Consider the following 14,400-nt stretch of genomic DNA (forward strand, 5'->3'; position numbering starts at 1 on the left):
TTCTAGCTCTACAAAGACCAACACGGTGACGCCTGAACGCCGACCCGGAGGCTTTAAAAGCTCCCGTTACAAAGCAGCCCGAAGCGGTGACTTTCCCTCCTGATGGCAGCTGCAGAGAGGATTTCAGTGTTTCCAGCAGCCGGCTGGACTGCGACTCCTCTGTGGGTCGGAAACATGCAGATCGCAGCAACATGTCGACTGTGTCACACTCAGATTTATCTGCCTCTTTAGTTCACATTCTGGTCCTTGTTGGATCTTTCTTTACTCCAACATTACAGCTGCTGGGATATCCAGCAACACAGTTAAACACACATTTTATTCACAAATGACCATCAATAGAAATCAAGAAACATTCGTGCTCATTTAGTTCTGCGTTACATTTGCTTTCTGTATTATTACCGTCTGCACATGCACACAAACAGACAAATTAAGCATGTAAATGCATGAAAACCCTGTGATGTCCACATCAGTTCACTTTAAATCATGTGATCACAGCAAACTCTATATTTCACACAACAGTAAATGTTTTCCAACTCTTCCCTCTGAACATGAAACAATCACAGGAGAAAATAAGATGGAAAACTGAGCCAGCTTCTCACTTTAAAGCCTTTATGTCAGATGTTGTCCATCTGTCTGCAGGACATCACCACATTCAGCTTCTACTGCAGAAAAAGCTCATTTTCACACCAGCCTTCACAAACACATGCATGGACTGAGAGAAGGAAGAAGAGTCTCTGCAACATCTGGATCCAAACAGCAGCAGCCAGGAAAACCGGCCGAGACGTTCAGGACCTTTCAGTCCAAAGCAGATGTTGTTAAAGTCCAAATGTTGTTTGTAAAGGATCATTTCAGGCCTCTTTGTGAGCGTTCAACAGCAACATTCAGCAACATTCTGCATCAGAAGCTAGTTCCAGTCCAGCTGTCCTTTCATCATCTAACAGGAAGTGAATGTGGAGAAACATCAGGATGAACCCTGGCTGCTCAGCAAACTTCTGCTCATTGGAGCAGAACCAGAGAAGATCTGTCAGCAGGTTGGAAATTCATCTGGGCTGACTGCGGCTCAGTGATTCCTCTCTGATGTCACAGTTTGTCACATGTGCAGCAAACTAACTGCAGCTGAATGGTCTCAGCTGCAGTGAGCTGCAGAGAAACACAACATACTGATATTCAGTGTGAAGCTTTGACTGGAAACACAGAAAAACAACATCCTGGAAGAATGGCAGCTTCCATCTTTAAAGGACTGGAAGAGGAAGAAGTTTCCAAGGAATCATTCAGAAGAGTTTCAACCAGAAAGTGACTGAATCCATGAATCTGAAAAGGTGTTTCTGAGTGAAAGAGACAGACATGTAGAGACTGAACTATCTGTTCAACAGTGATTCTCTGACAGGAGGAAACTCTTTATGCTCAACACAGAGACACTGAGGAACCAGAGGACCTGAACCCAAACCCAGGAAGCAGAGGTTCTTCTTCAGTGAATGTGGTGTTGAAGGTGTGGAGGTGGATCAGTGTGTCAGAGGAGACTCTGTAGAAGGACAGAGTGCCAGCAGGACGGTCCACATACACTGCTGCTCTGTGAGAGACAGAGGAGGAGGAGGAGGAGGAGGAGGAGATGATGTCTGTTCCTCTGTTATTGTGCCAGACAGAGTAACGTCCATCACAGCAGATCAGACTCCAGGACTGATCGTTCCTTCCAAACACACAGTCACTGCCTCCTCCTCTCCTGCCGATTCTTCTGTAACTCACTGATATAGAAACTGTTCCTCTCCACTCGACCTCCCAGAAACAGCGACCAGTCAGAACATTTCTACACAGCAGCTGAAGCCAGAAATCAAATCTGTCTGGATGATCAGGATATGACTGAACCTCCTCCACCTGTGTCACCTTCCTGTTGTTGTCAGACAGTTTCAGTTTCCTGCTCACTGTGTTTGTGTCGATGGTGAGTCGACAGGAATCTGATGGAGAGAACAAACACAATCCAGCTGCAGTTATTGATCTATCATCTGTTCACTTTGATCAGTGAGGGATGTGACAGTGAAGATGGCTGGATGTCATGAATCAGATGAAGAACACTTACACTTCCTCAGACCTGGTGTCAGCCATCGTTCTCCAGCAGGCTCCACCCTGAAAGGAGGAAAAGAACTGCTAGATTTTTCAGGACTCCACAACTAGTATCTAGAATGAGCCAGTCACATTCCAGCTTATGCTGGAGGAGTTGTGGAGCACATCCTGCCAATCAGAGCCATTTATTCTGGTTCTGTCCCAAACTAAAGACACTCTGGGGAGAGGTCTTTGATGCTCTTAAAGAGCTTTTCCAGCAGGATATACCTCGGAATCCTGCTGTGGCTCTATTAGGAGTGATGCCTAAAGGACTGAATGGGGGGGCAGAGAAACATCTTTTAAATATATTACTTACAGCAGCACTGAAGTGTGCAACTGTTAGATGGTTGAAACCAGCCCCCCTTCATATAACAGATGGATCCAGAAGGTTTGGGACCTCTATCAGATGGAGCACATTTGTTAGCCCCAGAACTGTCCTGGTGAAACAGAGGAAGGCTGGATGGAGCAGTAGGCTGGACTACAGGAGCACTGTGGAGAGTTTAAACGACTCACTGAGGCAACGGCACATCTTTGAATTGATGCCGGCTTTATAGAAAAGAGGAGGATCTGCACCAAAGCCATCGTCTCCAGAACATTTGGTGTCGCTGCAGCCATTTTCCGACTCTTTGTGAACAGGTCTTACTGAGTTAGGAGTCCTCTGGAGGACTTTAAGCTCTCCTACAGTTAGGAGCAACTTTTAGGCTGAAGATCCTTTGTGAATACGGCCTCTGACCGGTTCAGAGACTCTTGTACGCTACAGCCACGCCGCAGCCACAGTCACAGCCACAGCCACCCTAACCCGGGACAGGAAGTGGGTGGAACTGATGGCGCTAGAAGTGATTTGATTGGTTTTGAGGTGTCTGATATTTACCACCTGTGCAACGTTGTTTTGGGAAGTGATAAGAAGTCTGAGAACTAGCAGCTGTGTCGGGGAGTCTCGGGCTAAATCAGGACACTGAGAATAACAGACTCCCCAGTTAGTTTGTCCAGAAGAGGCTTAATAGATACAAACATCCGGGCTTTGTGGCTGCTGATGGGAACATGCAACATCTTCAAGGTCACCAAGAAGCGGCAGATTCTACTTAATGAGAGAAGCACCCACAGTAAGGCAGATTTTAGGGAGTTTTACCTGAGTTTGTGTGGATCCTTCAGTGCGGCCCTCAGCAGCTTCACTCCTGAGGCTCCTGGATGGTTGTAGCTCAGGTCCAGCTCTCTCAGATGGGAGGGGTTGGAGGTCACAGCTTCAGCCAGAGAAGCACAGCCTTCCTCTGTGATCAGACATCCTGACAGGCTGCAGGCACACAGAACAACACTCATGGCAGATGGTACACACTATGCAGTCCATGCTCAGCATGGGTATATGTTGCCATTATAAGTGACAGTTCTGCAGATCAGCCTCTAAAGACTGAAACAATGACACTGAGGAATGGAGCGAGAGTCAAGTCTTTGGCTGGCTGTTAGATTATTACAGCATCCTAGCTGTGGTGCAAATGAAACCAAAGAAAAATCCCACGAGGGAGCTCCCTAATCCATAAAACCCACAGAGAACCCCTTCAACTGGCTGCTCTGAATGTGTCTGTTGGCTTTCAGCTCCAACAGGTCATGAGTATGATTTGACAAAAGACAACAAAAAGATCCTCTTGACAGGTTTTCCGTCATCTTACAGCCGGTTGGAAACCTGACGAAAGACGGGAATCAATCCTGACCTGAGTGCTTCCAGTCTGCAGTTTGGATTCTTCAGTCCAGCAGACACCTGCTTCACTCCTGAATCCTGCAGGTTGTTGTTACTCAGGTCCAGTTCTGTCAGCCTGGAGGACGGGGAGCTGAAAGCTGAGAACAGAGCTGCACATCCTTCATCTGAGAGGTTACAGACACTCAGCCTGAAGAGACAATTACAGAGAAAAAGAACAGCTGCCATCAGAATTAATCACCTCTAATGCTGAATGTGGACTGAAAGGCAGCTTACAGGGAACAGCAGCTTTATAAGCCTGTGATCAGCTTTTAATGCTCTTTTTATTGCTTTTTCAGTTTTTGTAATTAACTTTGTAATTGATTCCATTCAGCATCTCACACACATTTTCCATCTATATGAATCATACAAATACTTCTTCCAAATAATACTCCAGGGATCATAAACTTAAATAGATTAAAATTCACAATTAAACTCAAACAAAAATGTTCTGCATCAGAGAGCCTAGTTTCCTGAAGTGATGCTAAAGCAGACTTTTCTTGTTTCTTCCTTTTAATTACGCGGCCCAGTCCCTGGACATTACAAGGAGTAAGTTTCAGTGAACTAGACATGAGAGCCACAGAGCTGGGAAATGATTAAATAACTGTGCTGACTGCGGGGGAATTAAACACAATGCAAGCAGCTGTATGAGAGAATAAACCTCGACTCCAGTCATCCAACAAAAGGAAAATGAAACAAAGAATGGAAACAGCAGCGCCCACCCTCCCCCATCCTGTCCCCGTACACAGGAGCAAACTACCCTAGAAGAAGTCACTGGGCGGACTTAACATAGTCCGAATCCTAGTTCAGCAGGTAGATCACAGGAACAACTGAGAGCCCAGAACAGTGTCCACAGCCCAGGCTGAGCAATAAACCGCTGAGAGACGCCCCAGAATGATTCAACTATTCTGTCAGAGTCCATGTGGGGGTCCCACAGTGTTCAGGGGGGCTCAGTGTGCATGTAGAGTCCGTCCTTTTCCATCAGAGCTGCTAACGACAGAGATGCAGAAGAAATTACCTCATTTAAGGGCATCCAAGAATGCGGCCGCAGACTCAGGGCTGTCAAAAAGGCGAATTTGCCCTTTGTGGAGACACCGGAGGCGGGCTGGGTCGGCAAATCCATGGGATTTCTTATGAGGAGCCAGCGCTTTGCCCTCGGTGTCGGGGTAGAACCGTAGCAGGGAGCCGCCATGGTGGATGTGGCGTTTCTTTATCGCTGCTCTGAGCACAGCCTCTCTTTTGTGAATATCGCAGAAACCGGACCAAGACGCTTCTCGGGGGCTTGTCTGGGGCCGGAGCGGGAGCCAGGGCTCGATGGGCGCGTTCAGTCTCCAGCGGGGGATAATCCGCAGGCAGGCCGAGTAAAGCCGCCAATGTTGTCTGGAGACAGTCCGCCAGAGGGATGTTGTTCAAACAGCAGAGGATTTCATGGGGAACAAACCTGAGGAGCTGATCCCATCAGATGAATGCTGACTTCAGAGCTGCCATCAGGAACAAAGTCTAATAATGCAATCATCTCAGTGATGTCATAATGTCTCTCTGATAGATCTCGGTGGGAAGTGTTGGCTGCCTCTAAACTGAGCTCCTCTCCGGTCCTGTTCACCATGTCCATAACTGACAGTTTCACACTGAGCTGATGGTCGTGTCCGTCTTTATGCTGATGACACAGTCCTCTTTATGGAGCTCAAACTATCAGCACGGACACTGAGAAACTGCAGCTTGTTGTCTTCAGAGAACTTTTTGAGATGTGGAACTTGTTTCAGATGCAGATAATCCTGTTTTCTGCAGCTGTGACTGTGGATGGAACTTTTACTGACTTTATAAATTAAGCTTTTTCTAATATTTGGACAGATGACAGACTCACTGTTAAATGAATCAGATTGAAGTGACGTGTGTAAAACGGAGTTTTTGGACAGAAATGAGGCAGTTTTTCTGCACTGTGTGGACACAGAGTGGAGGAGGAAATGTTGATCTATCTGCATCCATCAGTCTCTACTCTGACACTCTGGATGCCATCTATCACTCTGCAGTCAGACCTGTGACAGGTTCACCTTCAGCTTCATCACTGCACTCTTCATCAGACTGTAGAGCGTCCTCTCTGTGGAAACTGCAGATGTGGAACTGATCAGATATGTTCTGCAGACTGACTTCAGTTCTAGGATCCATCAGTAAATCCTGAGCTTCGTTTTCATGGAACAAGGAACTGAATTTAAATACTTTGGTGTCCCTAAACAAGAAGAAGATGGAAAGCAGTGACAGTTACAGCTCACAGACTTTCTATCAGTGCTGTTAACACTTTCATCTGTTTTATCATGTGTTTGGAGAATTATTCTCACTCTGTACTGAAGATTTCACCCTCTGATATCGTTTCCTTTTGGGATAAATAAAGTCTTTTTCTTTTCATTCACTGACACATTTTAACTTCTTCTTTTGTAACATCAACTGTGACGACATGAACTCATCCCACTCTGTTGCAGCATGAACACAGCCTCACCTGAGAGTTTCCAGTCCACAGTTTGGACTCCGCAGCTTCACTCCTGAATCCTGCAGGTTGTAGTTTCTCAGGCCCAGTTCTGTCAGGCTGGAGGACGGGGAGCTGAAAGCTGAGGACAGAGCTGCACATCCTTCATCTGAGAGGTGTGAGACGCTCAGCCTGAGGAGAAGATGTTAAATAGTCCTAAATTTAGTCACATTTAATGAAAACAGTCAAATAAGGGACGATAATGATATGAAGCTGCTCTGCAGCCACAACATCTCTGTAACTTCTAGTTAGGAGTCTCTGAATCTGGTGATATACACTCTGCTTTCATTCTTGGTATTTTATAGTGATGTTTTAATGGACTTTAATTACTAATCCACAGCAGAGATGATGAAAAGGTCTCCCATCGGCCACAAATATCTCACTGTACACAGAAACACTTTATCTATGATTCATAAAGGCTGATCCACAAATATACAGATTAATCTGTAGTTTCATACAGTTCATGTGTGTGCTGTGCTGTGCACACTCGATCAGAGGAAAGTGACACAGATCTGGAGGCATTTTACTTTGTAGATTTTAAAACAGATCTGAAGATGTTTTCAGGTTCTTGCATCACAGAGACTGTATGAAGCTGAACCAGCAGAGAAACCTGACCTGAGAGCTTCCAGGTTACAGTGTGGACTCTGCAGTCCATCAGACAGCTGCTTCACTCCTGAGTCGTAGATCCTCAGGTCCAGTTCTGTCAGGCTGGAGGACGGGGAGCTGAGAGCTGAGGACAGAGCTGCACATCCTTTATCTGAGAGGATAATGCTGCTCAGTCTGAGGAGGGAATAATGAGATAAATCTGTGACTTTCTCTCCTATAAAACCAGGAGCAGTATATTCATACACATCCCTCTATCTCTGCACTTACACAGCTTTGTTGGAGGCTTTGACCACTGGCAGCAGCCTCAGAAGAGCCTTCTCTGAAGCAGAGTATTTATTCAGATCAAACACATCCAGATGTTCTCCTGATGACAGTAAGATGAAGGCCAGAGCTGACCACTGAGCAGGAGACAGATAACGTGTGGAGAGACTTCCTGAACTCAGGGTCTGTTGGATCTCCTCCACCAGAGAACGATCATTCAGTTCATTCAGACAGTGGAACAGATTGATGCTTCTCTCTGCAGACAGATCCTCACTGATCTTCTCCTTGATGTAATAAACTGTTTCCTGATTGGTCTGTGAGCTACTTCCTGTCTGTGAGCTACTTCCTGCCTGTGAGCTACTTCCTGCCTGTGAGCTACTTCCTGTCTGTGAGCTACTTCCTGCCTGTGAGCTACTTCCTGCCTGTGAGCTACTTCCTGTCTGTGTCAGCAGGCCTCGTAGGAGCCTCTGATTGGTCTGCAGGGAAAGACCCAGGAGGAAGCGGAGGAACAGGTCCAGGTGTCCATTTGGACTCTGTAAGGCCTTGTTCACAGCACTCTGGTAGAAGAGAGTCTCTTTCAGTGTTTCAGACTCCTGAGACGTTGATTCTTCTCCCATCAGGTTGACTCCAGAGCTGATGAAGGTCAGATGGACATGAAGAGCAGCCAGAAACTCCTGAACACTCAGATGGATGAAGCAGAACACCTTCTCCTGGTACAGCCCTCTCTCCTCTTTAAAGATCTGTGTGAACACTCCTGAGTACACTGAGGCTGCTGAGATATCGATGCCACACTCTGTCAGGTCTGATTCATAGAAGATCAGGTTTCCTTTCTGCAGCTGCTCAAAAGCCAGTTTTCCCAGAGACTCAATCATCTTCCTGCTCTCTGGACTCCAGTGTGGATCTGTCTCAGCTCCTCCATCATACTTGACCTTCTTCACTTTGGCCTGAACCACCAGGAAGTGGATGTACATCTCAGTCAGGGTCTTGGGCAGCTCTCCTCCCTCTCTGGTTTCCAACACATCCTCCAGAACTGTAGCAGTGATCCAGCAGAAGACTGGGATGTGGCACATGATGTGGAGGCTTCGTGATGTCTGGATGTGGGAGATGATGCTGCTGGCCTGCTCCGAATCTCTGAATCTCTTCCTGAAGTACTCCTCCTTCTGTGGGTCAGTGAACCCTCTGACCTCTGTCACCATGCCAACACAGCCAGGAGGGATCTGATTGGCTGCTGCAGGCCGTGTGGTTATCCAGAGGCGAGCCGAGGGAAGCAGGTTCCCCCTGATGAGGTTTGTCAGCAGCACATCCACTGAGGTGGACTCTGTAGCATCAGTCAGGGGCTCCTTGCTGTGGAAGTCCAGAGGAAGTCGACACTCATCCAGACCGTCAAAGATGAACACAACCTGGAACTCTTCAAAGCTGCAGATTCCTGCTTCTTTGGTTTCAGTAAAGAAGTGATGAACAAGTTCCACCAAGCTGAACTTTTTCTCTTTCAGCACATTCAGCTCTCTGAAAGTGAATGGAAACATGAAGTGGATGTCCTGGTTGGCTTTGCCTTCAGCCCAGTCCAGAGTGAACTTCTGTGTTAAGACTGTTTTCCCAATGCCAGCCACTCCCTTTGTCATCACTGCTCTGATTGGTTCCTCTCTTCCAGGTGGGAGTTTAAAGATGTCTTCTTGTCTGATGGATGTTTCTGCTCTGCCTGCTTTCCTGGATGCTGCTTCAATCTGTCTGACCTCATGTTCATCATTGACCTCTCCAGTCCCCCCCTCTGTGATGTAGAGCTCTGTGTAGATCTGATTCAGAAGGGTTGGGTTTCCTGCTTTAGGAATCCCCTCAAACACACACTGGAACTTCTTCTTCAGAGCAGATTTAACTTTACCTCCACAAACTGCAGCAGAAAGTTCTGAATAAAGACAAGAAATAACATCAGTAAACAGACATTTCCACCCTGTAAAGAATGAGTATTTGAACATGTGTTGTTCTGTGAGCTGAGACATCAGTAAATGTGTCATTTATCCAGCAGGTTAAATCTTTAGAGACATCCTCTTACTGCTCTGCAGACGCTCAGCCAGCTCCTCCTGCTTCATTCTCCTCAGGAAGTGAACTGTGATCTTCACTAATGCCTCTCTGCTCCACCTCTGCTCTTCAGCCTCACCCTCCCTCTGACTCTCTAAGCATTCTGGGTAATCTGGACTCAGGACCTTCTGGATCTTCTTCAGCTCCTCCTTCACAAAAGTGAGCATGTTGTCCTCCAGCAGCTGGAACAGAACACTATATGAATGAGCCAATCAGGCTGAAATCATGGAGCCAAACATCAGATCCATGTTGGACACACTGACAATCCGCTGGTCTGCAAAGTGCAGCCTGGAGATGACTGTGAACAGAATAGATGGAAAAGTAGCTGCTGTACATGTACAGACCATAAATATGGAGTCCAGCTGTGTCTGATGCTGCTGGGCAGACTGACCACTGGGAACCTCTGAGCTCTGCTGGTCCACTCTGTGGAGGAATCATGAAGAATGAGCTCACATTGTGTCTGTCCACACAGAGACAAACACAAGGTAAAGGTCCATGGAGGGATGTGTGGATGTGAACAGTGAACGCAGCCATAAAGCAGCTGATTAACTCTGAAGCTGCACATCAGCAGCATATGTGTTCCAGAAGATAAGAGCTCAGTGTGTCTCTAACAGTGGGAGGAAGCTGATGTCAGATGAAGCAGTTTGAGGAGGAAGGGACACAGAACTGTGTGAACAGACAGAAGATTTGTGTGTTTGTGAGGAGTCCAGCTGACGTGTTGGTTGGATTGTAGCTGCAGTTTCTAAAATACAACAAGAGCTTCAATCTGGAATCAGTTCATTGGTGGTTTCCAGATTTATTCCAGATTCCAACCAGCAGGTTACCTGCTGACAGGTGAGGGTGTCAGGATTGGGTATAAAAGCAGCTTCCACCAAAGGTTCAGCCTCTCCAACAAGGATGGGTCGTGGCTCACCGCTTTGGGCCAAACTCCATCAGAGAATCATCAATAAGTTCAGGAAATATTCCTCAGAGTCAGACTGTAAAGAACTTTGTTCTTTCAGCATCTACAGAGCAGGATATTGGGAACAGATTCAGGGAGTCTGGGGAAGTCTCAGTGTGGAAAGGCCAAGGACAGAAAGCCCTGCTGGATGAGCTCGGAGCCCTCAGACAGCACTGCAGGAGAAACCGTCAGGCCACCATGATCCATACAGCCACATGGGCTCAGGAGGAGCTGGGAAAAGCATTTCCACTCAACACAGTCCACGGCTGCATCCAGAAATGTGAGCTGAAGCTGCATCACACCAGGAGGAAGCCATATATCAGCTCTGAGCAGGGCTGAAACAGCAGAATGTGAGAACCACTGCAGCAGCAGGGTTCCTGTTTACCATCTGAACAGATCATCTGGGACTGTAAATATCCGCTGTTACATTAAACTAGCTCCATGATTAACACGTTTTTGTCTGACTCAGCCTAAATGAAATGATATTATCTCCTTTCCTGCTGTTCACATGTTGACAGAGAAACTGATGCTGCAGCTAACACAAAGTGATGAGTGATGAACGGTCACAGAATGAGCTGTGAAAGCCTGATTGAACCCTTTCTCTGCAGCAGATCCACATCTCTGGAAGCTCAGGTGACACTTTTACCGTCTGAACCTAAAAAAGTCCTTATCTGAGACTGAAAGCTGAAGTTATTTAGAAGTTAAAGTTATTGGTTGATATTTTAATCACGTTAGTATTTTATTCACATCATCTGTGTGGAGCTCACAAAGACACCAAACCCAGACTTCATGTCTTTGGGACTTCAGATGGTTGCTGACTCAATTTATGAAGAACTGGATCCATAAGAAGCATCGATAATGACTTTGTATTGATCAGTTCTTCTGGATTCCCATCCCTAATCTGTGCCCCTGAACTCAAACTCTCTGAGTCTGAAATCATTTCAGATCCTTCAGAAAACTTTCTTCTTTGTGAAAACCTTTGAAAATCTGTTCAGACATTTTTCCATCAAAGTTATTATTGATCCATGTGACTTTGTTCATGTTGGACTGTTTGTAAAGCAGCTGAAATTGTTCAGAACATTTATTTTAGAAACAGCTCTTCTATAATAAATATCATTCTTAATATTTCACCTGTTTTAACATCCATTCTTTCCACTCTGACAGTTTCACATGTGAACATGAAATGATGTGAATAAGAGCTCACATCAAACACAAGTTGGAATAAGAACTGTTCAGAGTGACTCTGGAACATTTTACAGTGTTACACCATTTACTCTCAGCTCACCTCAGAGGCCGCTGGTCTGCTTTAAAGTCAATATAATCAGGCATCGAGCCGTCGCTCCTCATGGACACACAGCTGGATTCAGGTTCAGGTTCAGGTTCAGGTCTCTGAAAGCTGCTGATAGGAAAAAACATTTAAATTTGTTTCATTTAAATTTACATGTTCAGTAAAATTCAGTTTGGATTAAAAAGTAAAAATGTGACATTTATGGTTATAAAATATGAAAGTGTGACATTGAATCAAAGATTAATATCAGACTTGATGCCCAGAATTACATCAATGACTGACATACAGATAAAATGATGCATCTGATATAAATCAGCTGACAAACTCACTGTTTCTCTGATGAAACCAGCTGGTTTACATTCTTTTTTACTCCAAAGATTATTCTCTGCCGTTTAAAACTCTCTCACTCCACTGAAATAAAACCTGCATCCCCGCGTTCCTCGAACCCTTCTGGTTCTTACGGTCCTCAGATTATTTTCCTCGCTCTCACAGTTTTCTCACAGGAGGTCATAGTATCCATTCAGCCATTTCTGCTGGTTCTGCTGGGAGGGAGCTGGTGAAGCCGCAGCTGCTCACACACGATGACATCACTGCCATGACATCACTATGATGACATCACTGCCATGACATCACTATGATGACATCACTGCCATGACATCACTATGATGACATCTCTCTTCTGCTGCAGCCATTTCAACTATGACTCACTTGACTTTTCACCTTCTTTATAGAATATTTTGCTAATTAAGAATCCAGAAAATGCTTTTCTAGTACAAATCAGCAGCTACATTTTCACATATTTCTGCATCGTTTCTCTTCTTCTGCTAAATTTTCACTGTTGGTTTTGCATTTCCCTTCTTTTCTTCTTCTTCTCTTGTTTTTAACCCTTTTACTGCTGAGACTTCTGCATCTTTTCAAACCTTTAACCAGTTCTTACCTACTTGGGCATCTTCAGGCGTCCTCATTACTTCAACCTATTCCAGCCCATTGTCTCTTTCCTCCAGTTTTCTGCCTTCATCCAGCTCCTTTCAGAAATACCTTTCAACTCTTTAATCAAGTCTTCACTTCTTCCAACAGCGTGGAATCATTCCGCTGTTTTCTTTTAACATTCAAAGTCCTTCAACCCTTCAGTTCCTTCAGATGTTTTTTACTAAAGTTGAACTTTTTTCTGCTGCTTTGGCATCTTCAGGCGTCTTCATAACTTCCATCTTGAAGTAAAATGTGAGCCCATTTCCTTCCAGTCCATTGTTCAGATCAGCTGCTTTGCATTAAACCAGTTTTCTTTCTTCTCTGTTTCCCATTTAACATCAGTGTTCTGGTGATCCATTTAACCTTTGACCTTTCTCATGAGAACTGTTCATCTCTGCGGTGAAATCGTCTTCAGCTCTCACTTCTGCACTTTTAAAATTCAATTTAAGGTCCAATTAGGCTGGAATTCATTTAATTTAACTCTCAGAATGACTCAGCAACATTTCAAGACTTTTACCTTTAAATCCTTTTGTTGTTTTTAACCCTTCAGCTTTTCTTTGCTGACACTTCTGCCTTTTTCCAATCAGCTTCAATTCGTTTCACTAATTTCTTTTTCAACTTCAAATTCCTTCAACCAAAGCCTTAGCAACAGTTTTACTGCTAAAATTTTCACTATTTTAGCTTTTTTAGCATGGTCAGCTAACCCCATGCAGCTCATAAGCATTCTCACTGCTAAATAAATCTGTCTGTCCTCCTCCATCCAGCAACACCTGCCACCTGAGTGGAAGTTCCTGCCGACACTGTTAGAGCCAAAGCCCAAAGGTGCCACCTGCTGGACCAGCTGCTGTCCTGCAGACACTCAGAAACACCTCCTCCAGCAGCCGTTCTTTCCTCTTTGACTGCTGTGTTTGTGGGAAACCTCCAACACACACCGCTTCACATATGAACATAGAAATGGATGTGAAACAGAGCTGAGCTCACATTAAACACATGCTGGAATAAAAGCTGTTCAGACCGACTCTGCTACATTTTACTCTGTGACAACATTTACACTCAGCTCACCTCTGAGAGGACGGATGTTGGTCTGATTTGAAGTCAATAGGAAGATACATTGAGTTGTCGCTCTTAAAGGACACACAGCTGGGTTCTGGTCCAGGTTCAGGCTCATTTTCAGGTTTAGGTCCAGGTCCAGGCTGGATCCTGTGAATAAAGGTGGTTTGGTGAGGTGAGCTCTGACATGGAGAAGAGTCGTGGACAGTTGGAGACGGTGGTCTCACCTCTGAGCTTTGCTCCGGCTCTCATGTTCCCCACACAGAGTGGTTTTAGTGTCCTCACACTGATCCATGCTGCTGGATTCACATCAGCTCACACACTTCCTGCCTTCAGCTGCAGAGGAAACAGTCAAAGAGTAAAAAAATTGTAAAATGGTGGATTCGCCGTCTCCTTTAGTTCGGACTTTACACTTCGAGTTGAGCGTCTGTTTATTCTAACGCAGGCACGATTCTGTCGAATTTCAGTTATCAAGAGCTGATTTTAACGAGTGAATCATGATAAAAAGGGAAAAAATGTTTATTCTACCTTCAGATTCGGGTTCACAAAATCCCCTCAGTCGCCATGTCACGAAAGTGAAACTTTAAACAAGCAGGAAATTCATCTGGAGGGGCGTGTTTATGTGGTTTAACATGTTATTCCCACTGCCTTTTCCTCAGTTTAACGGAGCCATTGGTGTTTCCTCATGCTTCCTGTTAGTCTGTTCTGATGATTAAAACCAACCATTTAAACCTTTAAACCGAGTATCACTAACCAGTGTGCTCCATTTGGCACTTTTACCTAACAAAATCCACCAGACACCTCTTCCATACAGAGAGCAGCTTGTGAGATGTGTGAGGAATTTAAAAATCATTCAGGAAAAA

The 14,400-nt window shown here is 45.2% G+C and overlaps 1 protein-coding gene across 1 annotated transcript; it reads right to left on the minus strand.

Annotated features, from left to right (window-relative positions):
- Positions 1–238: 238 nt before the first annotated feature.
- Positions 239–14,119, minus strand: LOC140291102 (NLR family CARD domain-containing protein 3-like). Its single transcript, XM_072379391.1, has 12 exons — positions 14,066–14,119; positions 13,765–13,873; positions 13,550–13,687; positions 9,635–9,713; positions 9,346–9,472; positions 7,221–9,117; positions 6,963–7,127; positions 6,321–6,479; positions 3,804–3,977; positions 3,227–3,388; positions 2,075–2,121; positions 239–1,952 (listed from the first exon to the last, which is right to left on the minus strand). Exons 2-12 carry the CDS (start codon positions 13,830–13,832, stop codon positions 1,405–1,407), a joined length of 3,564 nt encoding a protein of 1,187 aa, XP_072235492.1. The 5' UTR covers positions 13,833–13,873; positions 14,066–14,119; the 3' UTR covers positions 239–1,404.
- Positions 14,120–14,400: the final 281 nt, after the last annotated feature.

Source organism: Leuresthes tenuis, unplaced genomic scaffold (assembly GCF_036924035.1).
Source record: "Leuresthes tenuis unplaced genomic scaffold, fLeuTen1.0.hap1 SCAF_1, whole genome shotgun sequence".
In the NCBI taxonomy this organism is placed as follows: domain Eukaryota; kingdom Metazoa; phylum Chordata; class Actinopteri; order Atheriniformes; family Atherinopsidae; genus Leuresthes; species Leuresthes tenuis.